General features: G+C 41.6%; 1 protein-coding gene across 2 annotated transcripts in view; it reads left to right on the top strand.

The window, feature by feature from the left end:
* The window catches only part of FBXO21 (F-box protein 21), a 42692-nt gene extending 23235 nt beyond the window's left edge, over positions 1-19457 (top strand). The window contains exons 8-12 of one of the 2 annotated variants that reach the window (XM_077159943.1): positions 441-620; positions 864-996; positions 6512-6723; positions 8354-8511; positions 17154-19457. In XM_077159943.1, coding sequence (XP_077016058.1) covers positions 441-620; positions 864-996; positions 6512-6723; positions 8354-8511; positions 17154-17341 — 871 coding nt within the window. In that variant the 3' untranslated portion in view covers positions 17342-19457. The remainder of the gene's footprint in view (positions 1-440; positions 621-863; positions 997-6511; positions 6724-8353; positions 8512-17153) is intronic. The other variant, XM_077159944.1, reaches the window with a different exon arrangement.
* The last annotated feature ends 386 nt before the right edge of the window (positions 19458-19843 follow it).

Genomic DNA, 19843 nt, shown 5'->3' with positions numbered 1-19843 from the left:
CTCTACAGGTCTGTGACTGCTTGAGAGTGTGGAATCTTGCTAGTGCGAAGTGCAATAACTTTATCAGATCCACAGACTTCTACTGCTGCTAATCTGAGGATTAAGGGACTGCTTCAGGCCTTCCATATCTGTCCTTCCATACCAGCAAAGCTTTCGATAGATATTCCTGGAAGTATGTTTTAAGATTAATCTCCCTAAAAAGCTACATTAGGTAGGCATATATCATAGCTGTTTCTTAATATTAGTGAACTACAGGCTTGACACAGCAGAGCACATGTACAGAGTCAGGTTTTAAACTTTGGGCAGGGCCCTGATATTTTAAGTAGTAGTATTACTGTTTTGATATTCAGCCTCTGATTTGAGCTCTTTATTAGGGAGATTTAAAATAACACATTGTTAGCTCTTATCTGAGATTTAGCTAATTTGTGCTTTGGGGATAGGGCAACCCTGGACATCTTTGACTACATCTACATAGATGCTTTTGGGAAAGGCAAGCAACTGACGGTAAAGGAATGTGAATATTTGGTCGGCCAGCATGTGACTGCAGCATTATACGGCGTGGTCAATGTAAAGAAGGTGTTACAGCGTATGGTGGGGAACTTGTTAAGCCTGGGGAAGCGGTAAGATTTTTTAATTTAATTTTTTTAATTTAATGCCCATCTCCAAAATGTGGTACAAGGTGCATATTTCTTGTGTATTTTTTCATTAAGAGCATGTTAACTATTTGCTGAACAGTCTTAGGAAACTATCAGAATCAGAAAGCTTTTGATATTTGTGGCAATTATTTTTATGACGGGCCTTTAAAAAGGAGGGTCTTTAGCCAAAAAGCAAACAATTATACAATTTTTTTTTTCTCCTGCTAGGGAAGGCATTGATCAGTCATACCAGCTCTTGAGAGATTCATTGGATTTGTATCTGGCAATGTACCCAGACCAGGTACAGCTTCTCCTTCTTCAAGCCAGGCTTTACTTCCACCTTGGAATCTGGCCAGAAAAGGTAATTATTTTACTTTGATGATTTGCACTTGCCTTAGAGAGAGAACTCCTAGGCTGTTGAAAACTGTAAGGCGGCTCTTACAAATCTGCCCCGGTATTAACATGGGGAATAAATGCAAATATATTTGAGTCTCCCAGTCTTGACCCATCAGTAAAATCGCTTTCTGTCTCCTTTAATTCAAACGAAAATTGGTTATACTGTCCAGGAATTGTCCATTCTACTTGCACTCAGCCTCCTTGAACATCCAGAACCAGAAAACTGTCACCTCTGCCCCTGCTCCCCACTCACTAGTGTCCCAAGCATACGGTTTCCCCAAGTCTCCCTTGGTCAGCAAGGGGAAGCAGAACTTTTAAATCTTCAACATCAGCCATGTTCTTAATACCTAAATTGACCATAAGCAAATAGTCTAAATAAATTCTGTACTTAAATCACATGTCAGGGTTAGAAGTGGTAAGAGTAACATCATAGGGTTGGGTGGGGCAGTTATTTGCAGAAGCTCTGGTATCCTTTCCTTCTACGAGAGACTTAAAAAACTAATCCATGGTTTAGCACCGCCTCCTGGGGAGTCAAAGTAGTATTCTCCGAGAATGATGGAGTTTGCCTTTACCAAGCAAGGGTCACTAAACAAGTCCTAAATTAGTTAAACACAGAACATTTTTCCTCAGGACAACTGTTCGTTTGTTGCAAGGGTGTAGAGTACCTGTGTGCAGCCCCCGATTGAAGATCAGGAAAGGAAAGCAGCGCCAGTGACTTCCTCCCCCCATAAATGTGCATGCTAGCCAGAGCAGTGGTGTCCCCAGAAGAGTTAAGGAAGATTGTGGGACTCATGGGGAAGAGTTCAGTGTGAAGTAATTGAAAAAGGATTCTCTCAGGAGAAACGGTTTGACCTTGAGGAATGGGGAACAGTTTTAGAGGGCAGAAAAGTAGTTTACTCCAGTGGGGAAGCACAGAAACGGAACTCAGGGTCTGCAGAGGAGGTCAGCCTAGCAAGAAGTTGTTTCTTTATTTGATATATACACTGCTCTATAGAGTATATGTATATGTAATCAGAAATCAGTTTGTGGAGGACTTTAAAGCATCAAACATCTGTTTGATCTTATTACATCAGGTAAAAGGGGTACAAGTTCTCAAGTAGGAAAACCTGAAAGTTGCCTTATAATCTAAACTAAGTTCAATAAGGAAAAGCTAAGAAATACGAACCTACTTGGTCACTGTTGCATTAACCCAGGGTTATTGTGTCTGTGAAGGAAAAAAGGAGTGTAGGATGGTCAAATTTTAAGAAGTCGCTAACATTTCTCGAGCACTTCCTTCAATATTCTCAGTAACCCTGTGGGACACATATTGTTTTTATCACCATTTTACAAATAATGAAACTGAGTCACCGAGAATTTAAGTAATTTGCCACACTCCCACACTCATATATGATGGTGCCAGGAGTTCACCTAGGCAGTTTGGTACCAGAGCTCACCTCCCCTCTTCACACTGTGTTACAGTGGGCGAAGGCCAGATTGTTCTGAAGAAGCCAGCAGACAGGAACTCTTTCTGCTTCCTGCTGCCAAACTTATGTACTTATTTTAATCTGTAATAATTGTTTCCTTCTATTTCAGTGGGAAAATGTGCCTCTCCTGCTTTTTCTAAGGACTTAGTTTTCTGTCATTTCTTCTGTCTTCTATATTCTTCAGCATTCTGTTTCTGCTGTCTTACTGTCAGCATTAAACATTTTCAGGTCTGTCCCATCTTTGAGGAAAAATAGAAATAAAAAAACACTGCCAAGACCCCCCTCCCCATATTTGCCTTTGGCTACGTCCTTATCTTTCTCCACCCCTGCATGACTAGAATTCGTACATGTTGTCCGGGCCTGACGACCACACTGCTTGGCCTCCCACTCCCTCCTCGGAACACTGTGATCCGTTCCCACCCTCCTCCACTGGAAATGTTCTTGCCAAGAACTCCCATGACCCCTTTTGCTAAAGCCATTCTTGTTACTCACTCTCGTAGTTTCTGTTCTTTCCTTATCTAGCCACTGTTCCCCTGACTTTAATGTCTGGTTCTCAGGCTCCTGCTCGTTCCTTGTCCGCTGTCTATCCCTTAAAGGCCATATGTTGTTGGGTAGTCTAGACTTCTTTTTGCTCTGTACCTTTCCCTGGGTGATTTCATTTGTTCTCATGCTTCATTCACCATCTCTATGCTGGTGGCTCTCAAATCTCTGATCTTCTGCCCAGATCCTAGATTCCACACTATATATCCAAATGCCCACTACACATCTAAACGTGGATGTGTCTCCCAAGCCTGTGAAAGTCTGCACATTGGAAAAGACACTTCTCAGACCTAAATTATTGCATAGGTTTCCTGCTTGGTCTTCTTCCCTCTGTTTCTAGACTTTGAACCCATTTTGTACACTGTAGCTGAGGAATTATAATATGTCAATTTAATCATGTTACTTCCTGCTTAAAACCCTCTCCAAAGCTGTCCAGTTGCCCTGAGGGTCAGGCCCGTACTCTTCACTGCAGCTTACTGGACTCTGGCTGACCTGGCCCTGCCTGCCTGTCTCTCCTCGGTTGCCCCTTTCCTGTTCCACACTGCCTCCTTGCCCCCTTGTTGTCCATGCTGTCCAGCTCCCGATCTTTACACGATCCGCATTTCTGCCGAGAACACCTTTCCTTCCCCTCAGTTCTGCTTGCCTGGTTCCCCCCTGCTGAGCTGTCAGCTCACACTCCTGTCTCCTCTGAAACCCCTTCCCTGGTCCCCTAGCCCCCCTTTTCACTCAGTGGTAGCTTCTCCTGATAGGCCCTGCAGTTGTTTACACAAAGCTGTTTGTAAGTATACTGTGGCTGCTTATTTGATCATCCTCCACAGGACACATGCTATATTCCCCATGCTCTCCACACAATTCCTGGCACACAGTAGGTGCTCAAAAATTTCTGAATTACTAAGAATGAATTATAAAGAACTAAGCGACCTCTGTTGAGGATGAATGAGAGAGAAAAGAAGGTCAGTAAGGAAATCCAGGTTTTCCAACAGGGGTTACTACTTTTACCCATTTAAAAATGGTTGTTTGTAGAATAGAACTATTTCAAGGGGAGGAAAAAGTATACAGTTTGAGATGTGTTGAATTTGATGTGACTTGAAGCTGCTCCAGTGCAGATGGCTTAAAGCATCTGGCATTGAATCCCAGGATCAGCAACCAGTAGACACGTAGGTATCAAGAAAATAAAGCCAAGGTTTATGAGTCTAGGACAGGAGTCTACTAACTCTGGCCTGTGGGTGAAGTCGCCTGTCTCTGTGTATAATTTTTATTGGGACACAACCATGTCATTCGTTTACATATTATCTGTGGCTGCTTTTGGAGTACAACAGAGTCAAGTAGTTGAGTCAGAGACAGTGCGGCCCGTAAATCCTAACGTATTTATTCCCTGGCTCTTCACAGAAAAATTTTGCCAACTGGGTTAGAGGAAGAAGAGCAGTGCAGGGAAGAGCTTCCTTTTATAGACCCCTGTTCCAAGATCTCTACCCCAAAAGTTGTGGGGACTTGGGGTTGTAGGCCTCGCTCCTTGGGGTGGAGGTGTCTCGGTGACCCCACAGGCAGCATGGTGCTCAGCTGCCCGCAGGTCCTCCAGGAGCGTGCCGGGTCCCACACTGGGCTATTTCTCTGGTTCTGTCTGTCCTTTCCCTTCACCCTGTCAACCATATATCCAGTTAAGTAGGAGGGTATTTATCCCTGACCCTTATCATCTCCTTTGATGCTCTGAATTCAAGACTTTCTTTGTGCTTTGAAGATTCCAAGTTATGTCTAGTTTATTTACATGGTTGGGGGAGTGAAGGGGGTTGATTGAAAAGAAGGGGAAGGTGTGATTGTGGAATGTAACAAACGTGGTAGTAAGAAGTAACTAGGGAGCGCAAGGAAAACCCTTCTGCAGACGCAGTAAATAGAAATTTAGTGGTCAAATAAAATGCATTTAGCTATGAAGGATAAATATTGTTAGTGTCTCCCAAATTGAAAGTATACTACTGAAGGGGAAATGGGGAGGAGATTTAGCTACCAGTTGATTCTTGTTGAACCTGGGTTTAGGGAACTTGGAATTATACCATTCTGTCGATTTTTATGTGTTTGAAATTTTTCATAATAACAACTCATTTATAAAGCTGCTCCTCCTCTTGCTTTGGTGTGGTGTCATGGTTAAGGCCTAGAGTTTAGAGGCAGGCCAGGTCAGATCCTCAATTCATGTCTTCATAACCCTGTGATCTCCAGCAGTTACTTCACTGAGCCAGATTCCTCTTCTGTAAATTGACAGTGACTATTCCTGACCTTCAGGTTGGGAGGATTAAGTGAAATAAAAAATGTGGCAGACTTAGCACAGTGACCAGTAGAGAATAAGTGTCCAGTAAATATTGAGACTCTGCAAATCTCAGTTGGGAAGACAGGATTGGATTTTGGAATAACAGTACTATATGGTGCATAAAGCTAACTTTCACAACACTTTAAACAGGTTCCAGATTTATCAGGAAATAGGGGTTGTTAGTAATCATTATTTAATAAGCAAAGAAACAAAAGGTAAAAACAGTTTGAAAGAACTAGGAATATAATTCTCAGTATTTTATCCATTCAGCATGCTGTTTCTTAGGGAAAAATACTAAAACCACCTATGTTTAATAGGAAGAGATCAAATTTTCAAAAGAGATACATGGCAGAGACCCCCTGCTGAGTGCCATAAACAACATGATGTTATATCCTCGTGTGGTTTTATGGCTTTGAGTCTTTATTTGTCCATAGTGGCACCTGTGTACAAGTAGAAAGAATATAACAATGGAGTCAGATAGTTGAGCTGTTCCCAGCTGATGTTTTAAGCTCCTCATAGATGCATGGTTTCTTCCACTGTCCATTGAATTCCATTATGGGTTAAGATTGTTGAAATGACTGATAGGATTTCAGAACCCTGATACGCATGGCTTCACCCTTCAAATACAGCATCATAAACTCACCTAATTTGCATCACTTCAGTGCCCTCTCTGTGACCTTCTCCTTCTTATTCAGTGCTGAGGCAGTTCTGTCAAAACGTTCCATTGACCTAGATTGAAGCAGTTTAGCACTGGTTTTTCCTCTCAGTAAATAAGTGGCAGGTTAAAATTGTTTGCTGTTTGTGTATAAAAAAAATTGAATTCCCACAGTTCCAGCCATGACCAAGAATGTTAGAACTTCGTAGAGTTCACCTAATTCAGATGTGCTGGGAGATGGCAGACCCTTGCCTCCTTACCCAGTGCTTATTCTAGTACACCCTGTTTTTCTAAATAATCCCATCCATTCACATGCTTGAATTAGGATGTCCAGGGCCAGCTTCCAGCATCAGACATGATCCCAGAGTGTGGCCCTGGCTCTTAGGAGTCATTTGAAGAATGGTCACAGGAAACCTGTCAGGCTGTCAGAGAAGCCACCCCTTGCCATCCTTGGTCAGGTTACGTAGGCTTAATTCCCAAGCTGCAAAAAAGAAAAAGCATAGCTGAAAATATTATCCTCTAGTCTTTCTGTCTTGTCTTGAAGGTGCTTGACATTCTCCAGCACATCCAGACCCTCGACCCCGGGCAGCACGGGGCGGTGGGCTATCTGGTGCAGCATACCTTAGAGCACATTGAGCGCAAAAAGGAGGAGGTGGGAGTGGAGGTTAAGCTGCGTTCTGATGAGAAGCACAGAGACGTCTGCTACTCCATTGGGCTCATTATGAAGCATAAGAGGTGAGTGTCATTGCTGCTTCTACCCTGCGGTGTGCGTTCCACATGTGGCCCAGAGGACACATGCGTGCTGTGGGAGCAGTGTGCCACGCAAGCCATGCTGACGAGCTCCCACCGATGCGTTTGAAGGAGGACTCTGATTCCTGAAGAACTGCCTGTGCCTCTGTGGCAGGATATTTCCTGATCGTCCACCACAGGGAAAAGAGAAAGTTGAAGCATATGTTTTTAAAGAAACGACTCAGTTTCCTAAGTGAGAGTTCATTTGATGTTTTGGTCACCCTTAGATGTGACTCTTGTGCACTAACATGAAAGCAACCCTGTAAGGAAGGGATTTTTTCTCTCCTTTCTTTCTTTCTTTCTTATTCTCCTTTCATCTCCATCTCTTCAAATCTGAGCTGTGGATAAGAATTTACTGATCATAGGGTAAGTATACCATCAACTTGCTAGGCAAAATTGACTGTTTTCCTAGCGGTTGTACTGACTTATAGCCTACCTATGCTAGGAGTCAGGCTAGGAGTATGAGAATTGCTCTTCTCACCAACATTTATTATTGCCAGACCTTTAAAAATATATGCCTATGTAGCAAATAATATCTTATGCTTTTAATTTGCATTTCCCTGATTACTAAGGAGGTTGAGGGCTCTTTTCATTCAAGTATCTTTTATTAATCGCTTCTTTGGGTATTTTCATCTTTCAATTGCATTAATAGTCTTTTCCTATTTATTTGTGGTCAATCTTTATTCTGGATACAAGTCTCTGTGTCAGTATATAAATTGCAAATATCTTTTCCCCGTTTTTGGCTGGTGTTCTTCACTCTTATTGTGTCCTTTATTTGTTTTTTTAACTTTATTATGGAAATTTCTAAACATCTATAAGTGTACAGAGACAAGGATAATAAACCATATTCATGTTCCCTGGTTCACAGTTATCTTAACAGAGTCAGCCTTGTTTCATTTCCATATCCCTGCCTCCTCCCCAATGTCATTTCACCTGTACCTATTGCATTATGTATTTCTAAATATAAGGACTCTTTTTTAAAATACATTTACCATCTTGTTATCTAAAATATATATATACATCTAAAAAAATAAACAATTCCGTAGCATCATCAAATCTGGTCAGAATATGTTTACCCATGTGCCGTATAATTTTGTGTAATAATCTGAATCAGAATCCTTTAGTACCGTTAGTGCTGTCAAGTTGCTCAGTGTTTCCTTTATGGATTGTATTTTTAGTGCCTTGTTTAAGCAGTCTTTCCCTATCCTGAGTCATGAAGATATTTTGTTTTAAAAGCTTTACATTTTACATCTAGGTCTTTGCTCTACAGAGAGTTGATTTTGTGTGTTGCCGGGTCAGGGTTTAATACCTTTTTCCATTTGGACAGCTGGTTGTCCCAGCGCTATTTGTTAAGAAGTTTATTATTTTCCAAATGAAGTGTGATGTGATGAGGGATTTATTGCTATTAAGTGGGGTTTATTAAGAAGCGGGAAGAGGATGTCCTGAAAACTGATCCAACATAGAGTAAAAGCAGGTAAATTTGTAGGAACATGAGTTTGAGAGAAGCCAACCTGTTTCATAGCTGTCTTGACAAGGTTCCAGGGGATTGATTTGTCATTGCTCTTATGTTGATTAGATATGGCTATAACTGTGTCATCTATGGTTGGGACCCCACCTGCATGATGGGACATGAATGGATTCGAAACATGAACGTCCACAGCCTGCCCCATGGCCATCACCAGCCTTTCTACAACGTTCTGGTGGAAGATGGTTCTTGTAGATATGCAGCCCAAGGTAAGTAGCTAGTTCTGTATGAACCCTTAGTGACAACTGGGCATATTTTAAGCACATACCTGAGTGCCCAGATACTGTGGGTACACGTCCTGCATTTATTCAAAACTGGCAATTTGTCCTAGGGCTCATCTCATCAGGGCTAATACTCAGCTAGTCATGGGTGGGTAGGTGCTGGTGTGGCCAAACCAAGGGTTAAATAGTTTTGGTCCCAGGTCTTCTCTTTCCCTCCACCGCCTCAGCCAGGGCCCTAATCCTCCAGGGTGTTGCCAGCCTCTGATCTGATTGATCAGACAAGGAAAGCCGGCCTGTGCCCTTTCCACAATTCCTGCCTGCACTGGAGGTGCAAGTGTCCAAGTGGACACGGTTTGGGGGAGCTCCCCTTGCACCCTCTCCCCTCCTGAGGCTGTGGGTGTTAGGTTGAGTTCCCCCAGGGATGCCCCCACGTGGCCATTTTTGGAAACTGCTGTTGACAGCACTGGCGCTATGAGCGCCTGGTAGAGGCAGAGAGAGCCAACAGGTCATGGGGCCACTGCCGGCACTGGCAAGGTGCTAGCCCATGGGACCCTCAAGACACACAGAGAGAGCCCTTGGAGGCACTTAGAGACAGAAGCACCCTAACTGTGGCTTTCCCTTTTCTTTTGTTCCTGTTAAATTTTACCTCTAGTTAATGGAATGAATTTATTGAACGCCTATCTGTCAAGGCATTCACAACATTAATTTTAGAAAAATAAAAGCAAATGCTAACATGGCATGTACTGCTTTTTGACAAGCAGTGTTCTGTCTCTCTGAGAACTGTAATTATCACATCACCATCCTCATTTTACAGATGAAGAGCTGAAGCACGGAGAGATTGTTTAAATTTACACTTATACAATGTGAATTTGAACCCAGGTAGTTTGTCAGAGAGTCTTATCCTTAACTACACTCCTATACTATACTCTTAGCTGTCTCTTCTGAAACATCAGGTTTGAACTAAATAAGCATTACATTCTCATAAGTTTTTATAACTTGGTAATAGAAATACTAAATTAATAATCTAAGAAGTGTCGAAAAGACTAGATGTTTTCGTATTGCTTATTCATCAGAAGCTGAAAGGGACCATGTGCCTCATCAGCGATGGTGAGAGCAGTTCTCCATTGAGACTGCAGTACAGGGTGCTTACTTTCTCCATCAGTGGGGAGCTGGGGGGTTGCTGGGGCTTCCTGTGTGAGATGAAGTCTCCAACAGTGAGACTGTTAACTTTTGAAGCTACATCTAAAAAATGATATTAATATTTGCTAGAAATCAACAAATGATTTGGAAATTAGGTATGATTCAATGGACTCTCTGAACCACCAGAAAAGGTTTTTAAATATATGCATCCTTTAGTGTATCGCAAGAATAAAGGGGCGTTTTCTAGTCACACCATGGTGCCAGTGTCTGTCACTTCACCAGGTATATCCATTGCCCACTTAGAGGGTTGGTATTAAAACTTTCAGTATTTGAGATTTGAGGTTCTGGAAGCATTTATTTTGGCTTTTAAATATGTTTTTTATAGTAGGTGAAAATGAGTATTTGGTTTTAGATGTTCTGAATTTGTCCAATGTCCGTGTTGAAAATTCAAGAATTCATTTCATATTAAATGAACATGGGTGTAATGATTATAGTTGTAACATCACATTGTGATGATTTTGTAAAAGATTTAATATCTGCTTGTTGGTTTCACCATCTCTAAAACTGAGATTAAACTCAATGAATGTGGATAATATTAACAGACTTCCTTTTTTAACTGAAGTTTTTGAATTTTTAGAAAATTTTTATAATTAAAAAGCAGTTATTAACCCGGTGATAGTCTTCTGTCTTTTTCTGCTAGTGGTTCTTTTGGCCCTCAGTTGTGTTTCCCGAGGGTCAGTTGCATGGCGGCTGTGCGAATACCAAGAGTTAGATGAGCTCCTTGGCAGGCCCCAACCGCATGGGGTGCTCCTCAAGGCTCTTCCCACTTCTCGGACCTCTCATGGGCCAGCTCCTCCACTCCTGTGGTCTTGTAAACTGTCAGTGTGCTGGCAACTCTTAAAGCTAATCCACACCCAGAGCTATTCTCTGGGCTCTTTTCTGCCCCCTGCTCTCTCAGCTCTCTGGGCATCTGCACTCGGAAGAGTCTCAGAGGTCTTCTGACACTCAGGGATCTAAACCCTGAGCTCATCGTCCCCCACTCCCTCGCCATCCACTCCAGCCTGCTCCTTCCTCCCGTGTCACTGAATGGACCACCTGGGCAGCGAGTCTTACTTCTGTCCCCTCCTCCTCCCCACACAAGTCACACCAGTCCCGTCTCCCTGAATGTCTCGCCTATGTCCATCCATCTGTTGCCCTTTCTGTTGCCTTGCCCTTCTCCATGCCACAAGCATTCCTTGTCTAAATGACTATTTCCCTCCTAACTGGCACCTACTTCCTGACTTGCCTTCCGCCAGGGCATTTTCCTTACCCATAGCTGAAGGGTCTTCTGGGAAAGCTCATCAAACCTAATCACTGGCTGTTTAACCCTTCAGAAGTTTCCTGTTGGCCTTAGGGCAGTCCCTTACCTGGCCCACCAGACCCCAAAACCATCTGGAACCTGTCTTACAACCTCATCTCCTGCTCCTACCCCATCATACTCCAGCCAGATCAAACGTTTTTCTTATTTGAGACTGTCATTCCCTGGCCTTCTGGTCTGCACTTCCTGTCGAGGGCACTTCTCACCCTGTCTCATCTCCCCACCTCAGTTTAGGTCATTGTCCCTGCCCTATCCTCCCCATAGCACCCATATTCCTGAGTCGTGGCACATTCACCTTCGCCATACCCCGTGTCGTGGTCTGGCTGTTGTCATCCACAAGCTGCAGGAGGCAGCTGACTGACGCATCCCTAGCACTTGCACCATTCCACACCCCTCCAAGATGCTCACCTTCTGCAGGAGGGAAGGGTCCCTGCCTGAGGGACAGCCCTACAGACAGAAGTATAAGCCAAGTGAGGGGAGTGGGAATAGCGTATCATTGAGGGGCTCATTTTTTTGCAACTTTGTATTAAGAGCATTTTGAATACTTAAAAGAACAGAATGTAACCCCATACACCCGCCACTAGATAGGAGTTAACATTTACCAAAATATTTGTCTTATATAGAGAGTTTTTTTTTTTTTTTTTGGCTAAACCATTTGAGAAGATACTGTAGACGTCACAACCTAAATACTTAATCATACATCTTCTAATATTATCACATCAGAATAATGATTTCATGATATCTATTATCAGTTTGTATTCAAATTTCCCCATTTGTCACAAGAATATCTTTTGTAGTTTGTTATTTTTTAAAAATCAAAATCCAGCTAGATATGCACTGCATTCGGGTGTTATGCCTGTTCATTCTCTCTTATTGAGGTAATAACAGTTCCTCATGCCTCATCTTTTTTTTCTTTTCTATATTACTTTGACTTTTGAAGAGTCCAGGCTGTAGACTTTCTTAACATTCTGGATTTGTCTCATTTCTTTATCTGTGTATTATCTATAACCTGGAAGCTGATTCTTGAGGACATTCAGGTTAAATAGTTTTGGCAAGAATACTGCATGTCAAATGCTGTGTACTTCATCTTCCATCTTATCCAAACGCCCATGATGATGCTCAGTTGTCCCTCTAAGAGTGATGCTAAGTTTGATCATCTGGCCAAGATGGAGATTCACTGTAAGCGAAAGTTTTCCCTTTGCAATTAGCAGGATATCCATAGGGTCCTCCTTTGGCATCCTGTGAGTCAGTACTGTTGCCAGTACCCTTTAATCTTATGGTTTGTTTTAGTACCCATTGAATGTCCTTGCCTAAATTATTATGAGACTTGCAAAATCGTGATTTTCTAATGCTCTCTTTCTCTTTACTTCTGTAAACAAAAACTTCCCTTTCTCTTTCTCCACCCCCTCCCTTACCATAGATTTCTAGATTTTTATTTAGCCCATGTGTTATAATCATGTGGGGCAATTTTATGGTCAAATTAGCCTACATTCAGCCAGTGGGAGACTGTGAGAGTCTAAATTTTCAAAAGACTCATTTCTGGGTTAATTTACTTGCATTAAAATTTATTTTGTTTTTAAACATTTTCTTAAGTGAAATTTTCAACCTTTGGCTCCAGTGATCTTCAGTAGAACCCATAAAAAATGCCTCCCTAATTCTTAGCTCTCCAGAGAGAATTGGAGAGTGAATTATAAACCACATACATGTAAGACATCTTCAAACAGCTTTAGTTGGTACAATTAAGAGAACTCTCCCCCACCCACGGCTTGCTAGAAATCCTAATAGGCGAGATACACAGCATCTTGCATATTTGTAATTTTTGTTGCCACTAGGGGGCGTACTACATCCTGGCCCAACATCCTTAGATACTATGGAAAGTGGATATTACAGAAGTTCTGAATTTAACTCAGCTGACCAGATTGAAAGATCAGGAATTCAACTCTGATGTGAAAATCTAGTTCTTAAATGTGTTTTTTATGTAAGGATGTTGCCCCTTAGGACACTTGGTACCTGGTACGCCCTCACTGATCATACATATTCAAACTAAACCCTCCCCCGTACACTCCACACACAGCCCTTTCCCCCGCATGCATACCTGTGAACAATCTGTGGCAATGTGCAGGTACTGACAGTTGTACAATGAGCAGGGTAAGGGGTCCATGGAGTCCATACACTGAAGATAGAGTGTAAATTGATGGTGCCACTGCAGAGGAGAGTTTGGTGTACTCTTCAAACTGTTAACAGTCTCAAGCGCTCATTTTCCTAGGACCTTAGGGCATTTGCACCCTTCAGCCCCTCCACTGGAGGCTCACTCACACAGATGTTCTAGGAAGCCTGTTGCCCCCAGATTATGGTAGCAGAAGAATTGCCATTAATAAGGAATTGCTTGGTGAATTGTGGGATAGCCAGAGTGTGGAATAGTAAGCTGAAATTTAGAAAGAAAAAAGTAGTTTGAAGATATATCCTTGTAGTATGTTTTGTGTAAATAAATACACATAAAACAATACTAAATTTTCTTTACGTGTATATAGGTTTATTTAGATACGTATGTGTCCGTCTGTAGAAGAAAGACTAGACAGAAAGGTAATACACTCAGACAGACAGGGATTTCCTCTGAAGAAGAGCCAAGGGGACCAGGACAGGAGACTTGTGTAGTGTTTCTGTAGTTTTATATGGAATGCATCTAGGTACTCTTTGTGTAGCTGTAATTTTATTTTAAGACAAAAATATACTGACACATTTCCCTGAAAATTTCAGGGAATCAGGAAAGACTTCTCAATGTGTTCTAGAATTTATACATAGTTCTTGTTTAAAGTTTTGCCAAATTAAGTTCTGTTTTTATTACTTAGATTTATTGTTCGTCTTAACATTTTTGAATGCCTTCTTATTTAGTAGGTTATTTAATAGAGTTCCCTCCATAATGCACAGTTGCCAACTTCATTATATTACTGGTGTTCTCCTTTAAAACATTTTTAAATTAATAAATCCTTTTGTATTTTGCTTGTCAATGGGCTGGTGCCCCAAACAGGTAAAGACACTGAATCCAGTCCATGTTCCTCATTGGCACCCTGGATGGGACCATGAGCCCCCTTTTAGATTATCACCTATCTCTTCTGTGATTTCCCCAGTATCCCTATCTTTGTAAGTCACACCTCTTTTGCTGGGCCCACGTTCAGAATTCTGCATGGCAAGCTCCTTAGAGATCCGTGGAGAATAACCTAAGTTTGCCGTTCTTTCTTTCTCTTGCCACTCAGAAACTGAATATCAATAAACACCAAGTTAATACTTGGTAATAGAGTTACAAAGAGAAAGACAATGCTAGAATGTATATAGTATCTAAGTTAGTTGAGAGCAGAGTTTCTCAACCTCAGTACTATTGACATACTGATCCAGATGATTCTTATTGTAAAGACTGTTGTGTGCATTGCTGGCTGTTTAATGGCATCCCTGCCTCTAACTAGCAGATACCAGTAGCACCCACCCCTTGAGTTGAGACAACGAACAATTCTCCACACATTGCCATGTGTCCACTGGAGGGTACAATCACCCCAGCAGAAAAGCACTGCTTTAGACGAACTGGCAGCAAAGCGTGTCACTCTAATTTACCTGCTTGGATTGTTTTTACTTTAAATTCTTTCTGTGCTGGCTACCAATAACAAACAGTTGGGGTCCTTTTAGAACAAAGGGGTTTTTATCTTTTGGTGATGTTCCCAGATTCTTTACCCTCTATGCATCTCTTAAGTAAATAATGCAGATGTGTTGCCCTCAGTTAGGGTACCCAGCCATGATTCCATCGCCCTGAGCCTATCAACTGAAAACATACCCATAATGCTTCAGATCACCGGTTACTCCTGTTAGCAAACTCCCGCTTTCCTTCTTAAAACCACCAGCTGGTATATCTGCAGGGTAGCAGCAGCTGGAGCTCCCAGCCCCACCTCCCTGGTCCCCAGACACACACTGCAGCAGTGTGTTACCTTCACCACTCGCGCACTTAGTTTCTTCTTACCTCTGGGTGCCTTCGACTCTGGAACTGGACTGTCTTTGTTGGAATCTTGGCTCTGCCTCTTCCTAGCCCTCTGACCTTAGGCAGGCCCTTCACCTTCTTGGTTTACTCCACTGCCTAAGGGCTTTGGGTCAGGAGGGTGCTGCTACCTTGGGGAGTGATACTAGCATTCCGAGAGATAATGCTTGTGAAGTTGGCACAGGGCCTGGCACATTGCCAGTGCTCAAGGTAAAATGTGTAGCTACGCCATGCGCCTAATACACGGCGGCCCAGGATTTTTCTAAGTATATATTTTTCACCCCCACCCTAGGATTATGTACATGGGTTACTCATTTTCTTGGTTGCCTAGAATTGTGCTGAATCAACGTGCCTTCATTTATTTATGCAGTGATCTATAGTTGGATGTTTAGACTCTACATTTTTGCTAACATAAATGGGTTCATCTTTGCACATGATTTGTCTAGAATTTCCTCAGCAGTACTGCTACTCAAACTTTGAAACTGATATATCCCCAACTGCAGTCTGAAGAAATGGCTTTAAACAACCTGTAAGCACAAAATTTCTTTAGATCCTTCTGTTTGATGGTAAAACATTACAGGTTGAATTATACAACTGCCCCTCTCCCTGAAGACCAGTAGTTAAGGTAGATGCTTCAGCAAGATGCCTCATGTTTCATCTGTGTACTTGGGGATGGAGGGCCTCTGGTTTGAGGAGTACTTGCCCTTAGGATAAAAATCTTAAAAGTGGAATTGCTAGATCAAATGGTATACTTTTTATTTTACATGGGCAGGCATCCGGAATTGAACTCGGTCCTGGCATGGCAGGTGAGAACTCTGCCTACTGAGCTACCGTGGCCTGCCCAGTATACTTATTTTAATAGCTTTTTATAAAACAGTTGACCTTTTAATTCTTTTTTTTACAACTGCTTATTTTGTCCAAAAGATGTAAGACCTCTTTATCTACCCTGAGTTTGTATTTCAGGATATTTAACCCAAGCCGTTTAAGACCTCCTCTCTGCACTGTTGGGGTTAGTTGTCCTCAGGTAGGCTGGTGCAGAGTTAATCCAAGGAATGGCTGTGTAAAATGTGGCTTTGCATTGGTTGGAACCAAGACTGACTGTGGAAGGCAGTCAAACTGGGGAGATGAACCAGCTCGTTCTAGTCCCAGGTCATGGAGGGTGGGCATCACCTTCCCTTGAATTGGGCATCTGTGCCCAGTCTTGGTCCAGTGCTCTGGCCAGGGAGGAAAGGCACACAAGGCACAGCTGCTCATCGGGGCCAGGGAGGAGCCGTCTTTCAGATAGTCTTTGGGAAGTCATCTGAAAGGATTTCAGCCTTTTAAATATCTTATAAGTACCATCATCCTTTTTTTCTTTTCATTTCATTTTAAAAGGATCTTATTCTCTATAGCAATGGACATTTCTTTTCCAATGGCAAAATAGAACAAGGAGAGGTGCTAGTGTGTGTTCCTAGGAGATCATGTAGTAGTAATAGCCAGTGTGTACTTAGAGGTGCAGATCACTTTGCCATTCATCTTAACTGTGTCTCACAACGACCAACCCTGTGAAACACTGGCTCCCCAAGGGAGCATGCAGCCATATTTGAAGGTCGTTGGAAGGAAATATGAGTGGAGAGGAGGGGATGGTGCAGGACTTATATATTAGTAGATCAGAAGAATGGCAGGTGCAAGATTTATAAGCAAATGATGTGGAGGCTTCAGAAGTTACCCGCTGATAATTGAACAGGCTAGAATAATCTTGTCCCAGACTCTACTGTTTGTTAGCTAAAATCAAAGGAACATGATGATCTCTAGTTTGGTAATCCCCAAGAGACTTGTGTTGGAGTTTTGCTGAAGCCATAAGTCTTGCTCAGAATTTGAAAATACTTTTGTTCTGTGTGGAGCTGTTGGAGGGGCTTGGCCACCATCCACTCCTTCTCTGACATCTGCTGGTTGCCTTTATCCTGTGACCTCCCCAAATTGTATTAACATCTTCTGTATTTCCTTCTCATGCTTCCTATACTCCACCCCAAAAATGTTACCTAAAAGTGGTGGTAGAAAGTCGTCTGCATGAAAAGATGCTGCAGACATTTAAGTTTTAACAAGAATGTCCATGTTCCTCTTAACCAACAGAAAACTTGGAATATAACGTGGAGCCTCAAGAAATCTCACACCCTGATGTCGGACGCTATTTCTCAGAGTTTACTGGCACTCACTACATCCCAAACGCAGAGCTAGAAATTCGATATCCAGAGGACCTGGAGTTTATCTATGAAACGGTGCAGAATATTTACAGTGCAAAGAAAGACAACATAGAGTAAAGTCTAGTAGAGGGCGTTGTACCTTTGCTGCTGCTGCTATCTTCCAGGAGAACAGGATTCCAGAAGAAGATGGCTCCGTGGAACCCTCTGGATTCACACCACCAGGACAGCCACTTACCCGGTAGTGCTGGCAGCCTCCTGAGTGTAACTGACGTGTGCTCTCCTTCAGCTGCAAAGACAATGTTGCTCTCCGCCTACACTAGTGAATTAATTTGAAAGGCACTGTGTTCAGTGGCATGGCCTGTATGCTTGTCCTGTGGTGACAGTTTGTGACACTCTGTCTTCATGAAGTCTTACAGTCAACACTCTTACATTCGTTCTTTTTAGTCACTTTCCATTCTTATGTCTGTCTACATTTGTATCAGAGCATTTTGTTTGTTGGACAGTTAGGGTTATACTGTTGCAATAGTTTTTTTTTCTGATTTCTTTGTGGAACACTTGCAATCCTAGATTGGGATTGTTTTGTCTTTTTACTCTGAATTTGTTGCATATTCAGAGGTAAAGTTATAAATGATCTCGGCAGCATCTTGGAAATGGAAACATTGACAAGCTTAATGATAATTAGAAAATTTGAATTTATTTGTTTCTTAATATTTGAAACACAGATTTCAGGTGTTTCTTTATTTGAATTGAGAGAATAACATAGTTTTCCCTTCCAAATCCTCCTTTTGGATTTGTGCATGTATCTCTACTGATCATTAATTTTCTCCTCTACATAAAATTCTTTGCGATAACTCATAATAATGGCCTTTGGGAATAGATATTTCCATATTCATTCAGTATTCCTCCCTGTAAAATGATTACTTTTTTTTTTTTAATTTTAAAAATCTACTCCAGTATTGTGAGTAGGTCTTAAATTACCAATGGATTTGTCTGTAGTGAGAGAAGTGCAAGTCTGATGTTTAAAAATGTGCTCTTAGAAATCATACTCTTAAAGTCCCCAAAGACTTGAAAGTGAGGTTTCACTTTTGTGATCAAAAAAAAAGAAGAGATGAAATTTGAAAATTAGAAGAAAAAAAAAAAGACGTAGTGGTTTCATGCCCCTTGTCATTCCTTAAAGTCACTTCAAATCCTTCTTGAATATAATAGGGTAGAAATAAAGTGTCTTTAATTTTAAGAGTGTTTGATTTGTGGGAAAGTGATGTGGATTTAATCTGCTTTCTCAAGTCACCAGTGCCATAAAGCATCAGGATGAAGACTGTTCTTGAAAGTCCCTTGGAGAAAGTCTGACTTTGTTATTCAGATGCCACTGGTTTCTTTTCAATGTTTTTAGTGATGAACAGGAAGGTTCCAGCTTCTGGAACTCATACCACTCTTGACCTGCCAGTTCTCAAGCTAGCTAATATTGTAATTAACCAGTAGAAACTAACTTCTGGAGTTAGGACCTAGTTACTTTGCTCTGTAAGTTTAAATAATACAGTTGCTCTACTGAATGAGGCTTCTGGGGCTGTGACCAGTCCCACCTCCCTGCCTTTCTGTTCATTTGCATGCAGTATTTCCCATCATGTTTAATGACTGCTTCTTGTTTACGCTTTGGAAACCCTGGTATGACCAAGGTTTAGGGAAGCCACCAGAGACCACTTATTTAATAGCAAGCAAAGGCCACAGCAGCTATTAGGAAGAGATGGGGAATTTGGCGCCTCAGCTCCTGCATTTGCCATTGTCCAGTGTCCTTGTTCTCATTAGTTAAATCCAAAGTCAAATTATTTGGACTTGCAGTTGAAAACGTGACCACTCAACCCCCAGCCTGCCTGAGGTTGGGGGGTTTACACTACTCTCACTTAAAGGTGAAAATGAGCTCATTTATTGAATTAATCTTAATGATTTGCATTACTAAGGAACTATGGGGCATGCTGAGAGTTATAATTGTTGGTTTTCTGGTTTGATTTCCTTTTTTCTTAGAGTAACATCAGAGCCAAGAAAGATGGTTTTACTTTTACTGACCCAACTGTAAATATGTATCTAGACTATTTTTAAATGTGTTTCTTCATGAATGCTTCATTTGGCTCCAGGAAGCCTGTATCACCTGTGTAAGTTGGTATTTGGGCACTTTATATTTTTCTAAAAATGTGTTTTGGATCCTGTACTCTAATAAATCATAAGCTTCTTTTTACAATTTTTCCAGAAGTTTTCTCCGTTTAAAAAAGCCCTATTATAAAAGCAGAACTTTCACACATGTTAAAATATTAAACCTTTAGATATATAACTTCTTTTCTCTTCAAATGAATGCCAAGATTCTTTTGTACAATTATTAATAAATGGAACTTATCCAGAGAAATGACATCAATGGCCTGCCAGATTTCGTTTCAGAACACAAAGCCCAGCCATGACAAGAGTAGAATGTCTCTCACCTCTTTTCTAATCTAAATATGCAAAGATGTGCTCTACTGAATTTTTCTTGCCATTGGTGAGTGAATAGGACAGATTTATGCTATGATTTCTCTGTCAAATATTAATTTTATAAGCTTGCTAATCTTTAAGAGTATATGGTTGTAATGCAAA

This window comes from Tamandua tetradactyla, chromosome 5, assembly GCF_023851605.1.
Source record: "Tamandua tetradactyla isolate mTamTet1 chromosome 5, mTamTet1.pri, whole genome shotgun sequence".
Classification (NCBI taxonomy): domain Eukaryota; kingdom Metazoa; phylum Chordata; class Mammalia; order Pilosa; family Myrmecophagidae; genus Tamandua; species Tamandua tetradactyla.
This window is presented reverse-complemented; position numbering and strand designations above follow the sequence as displayed.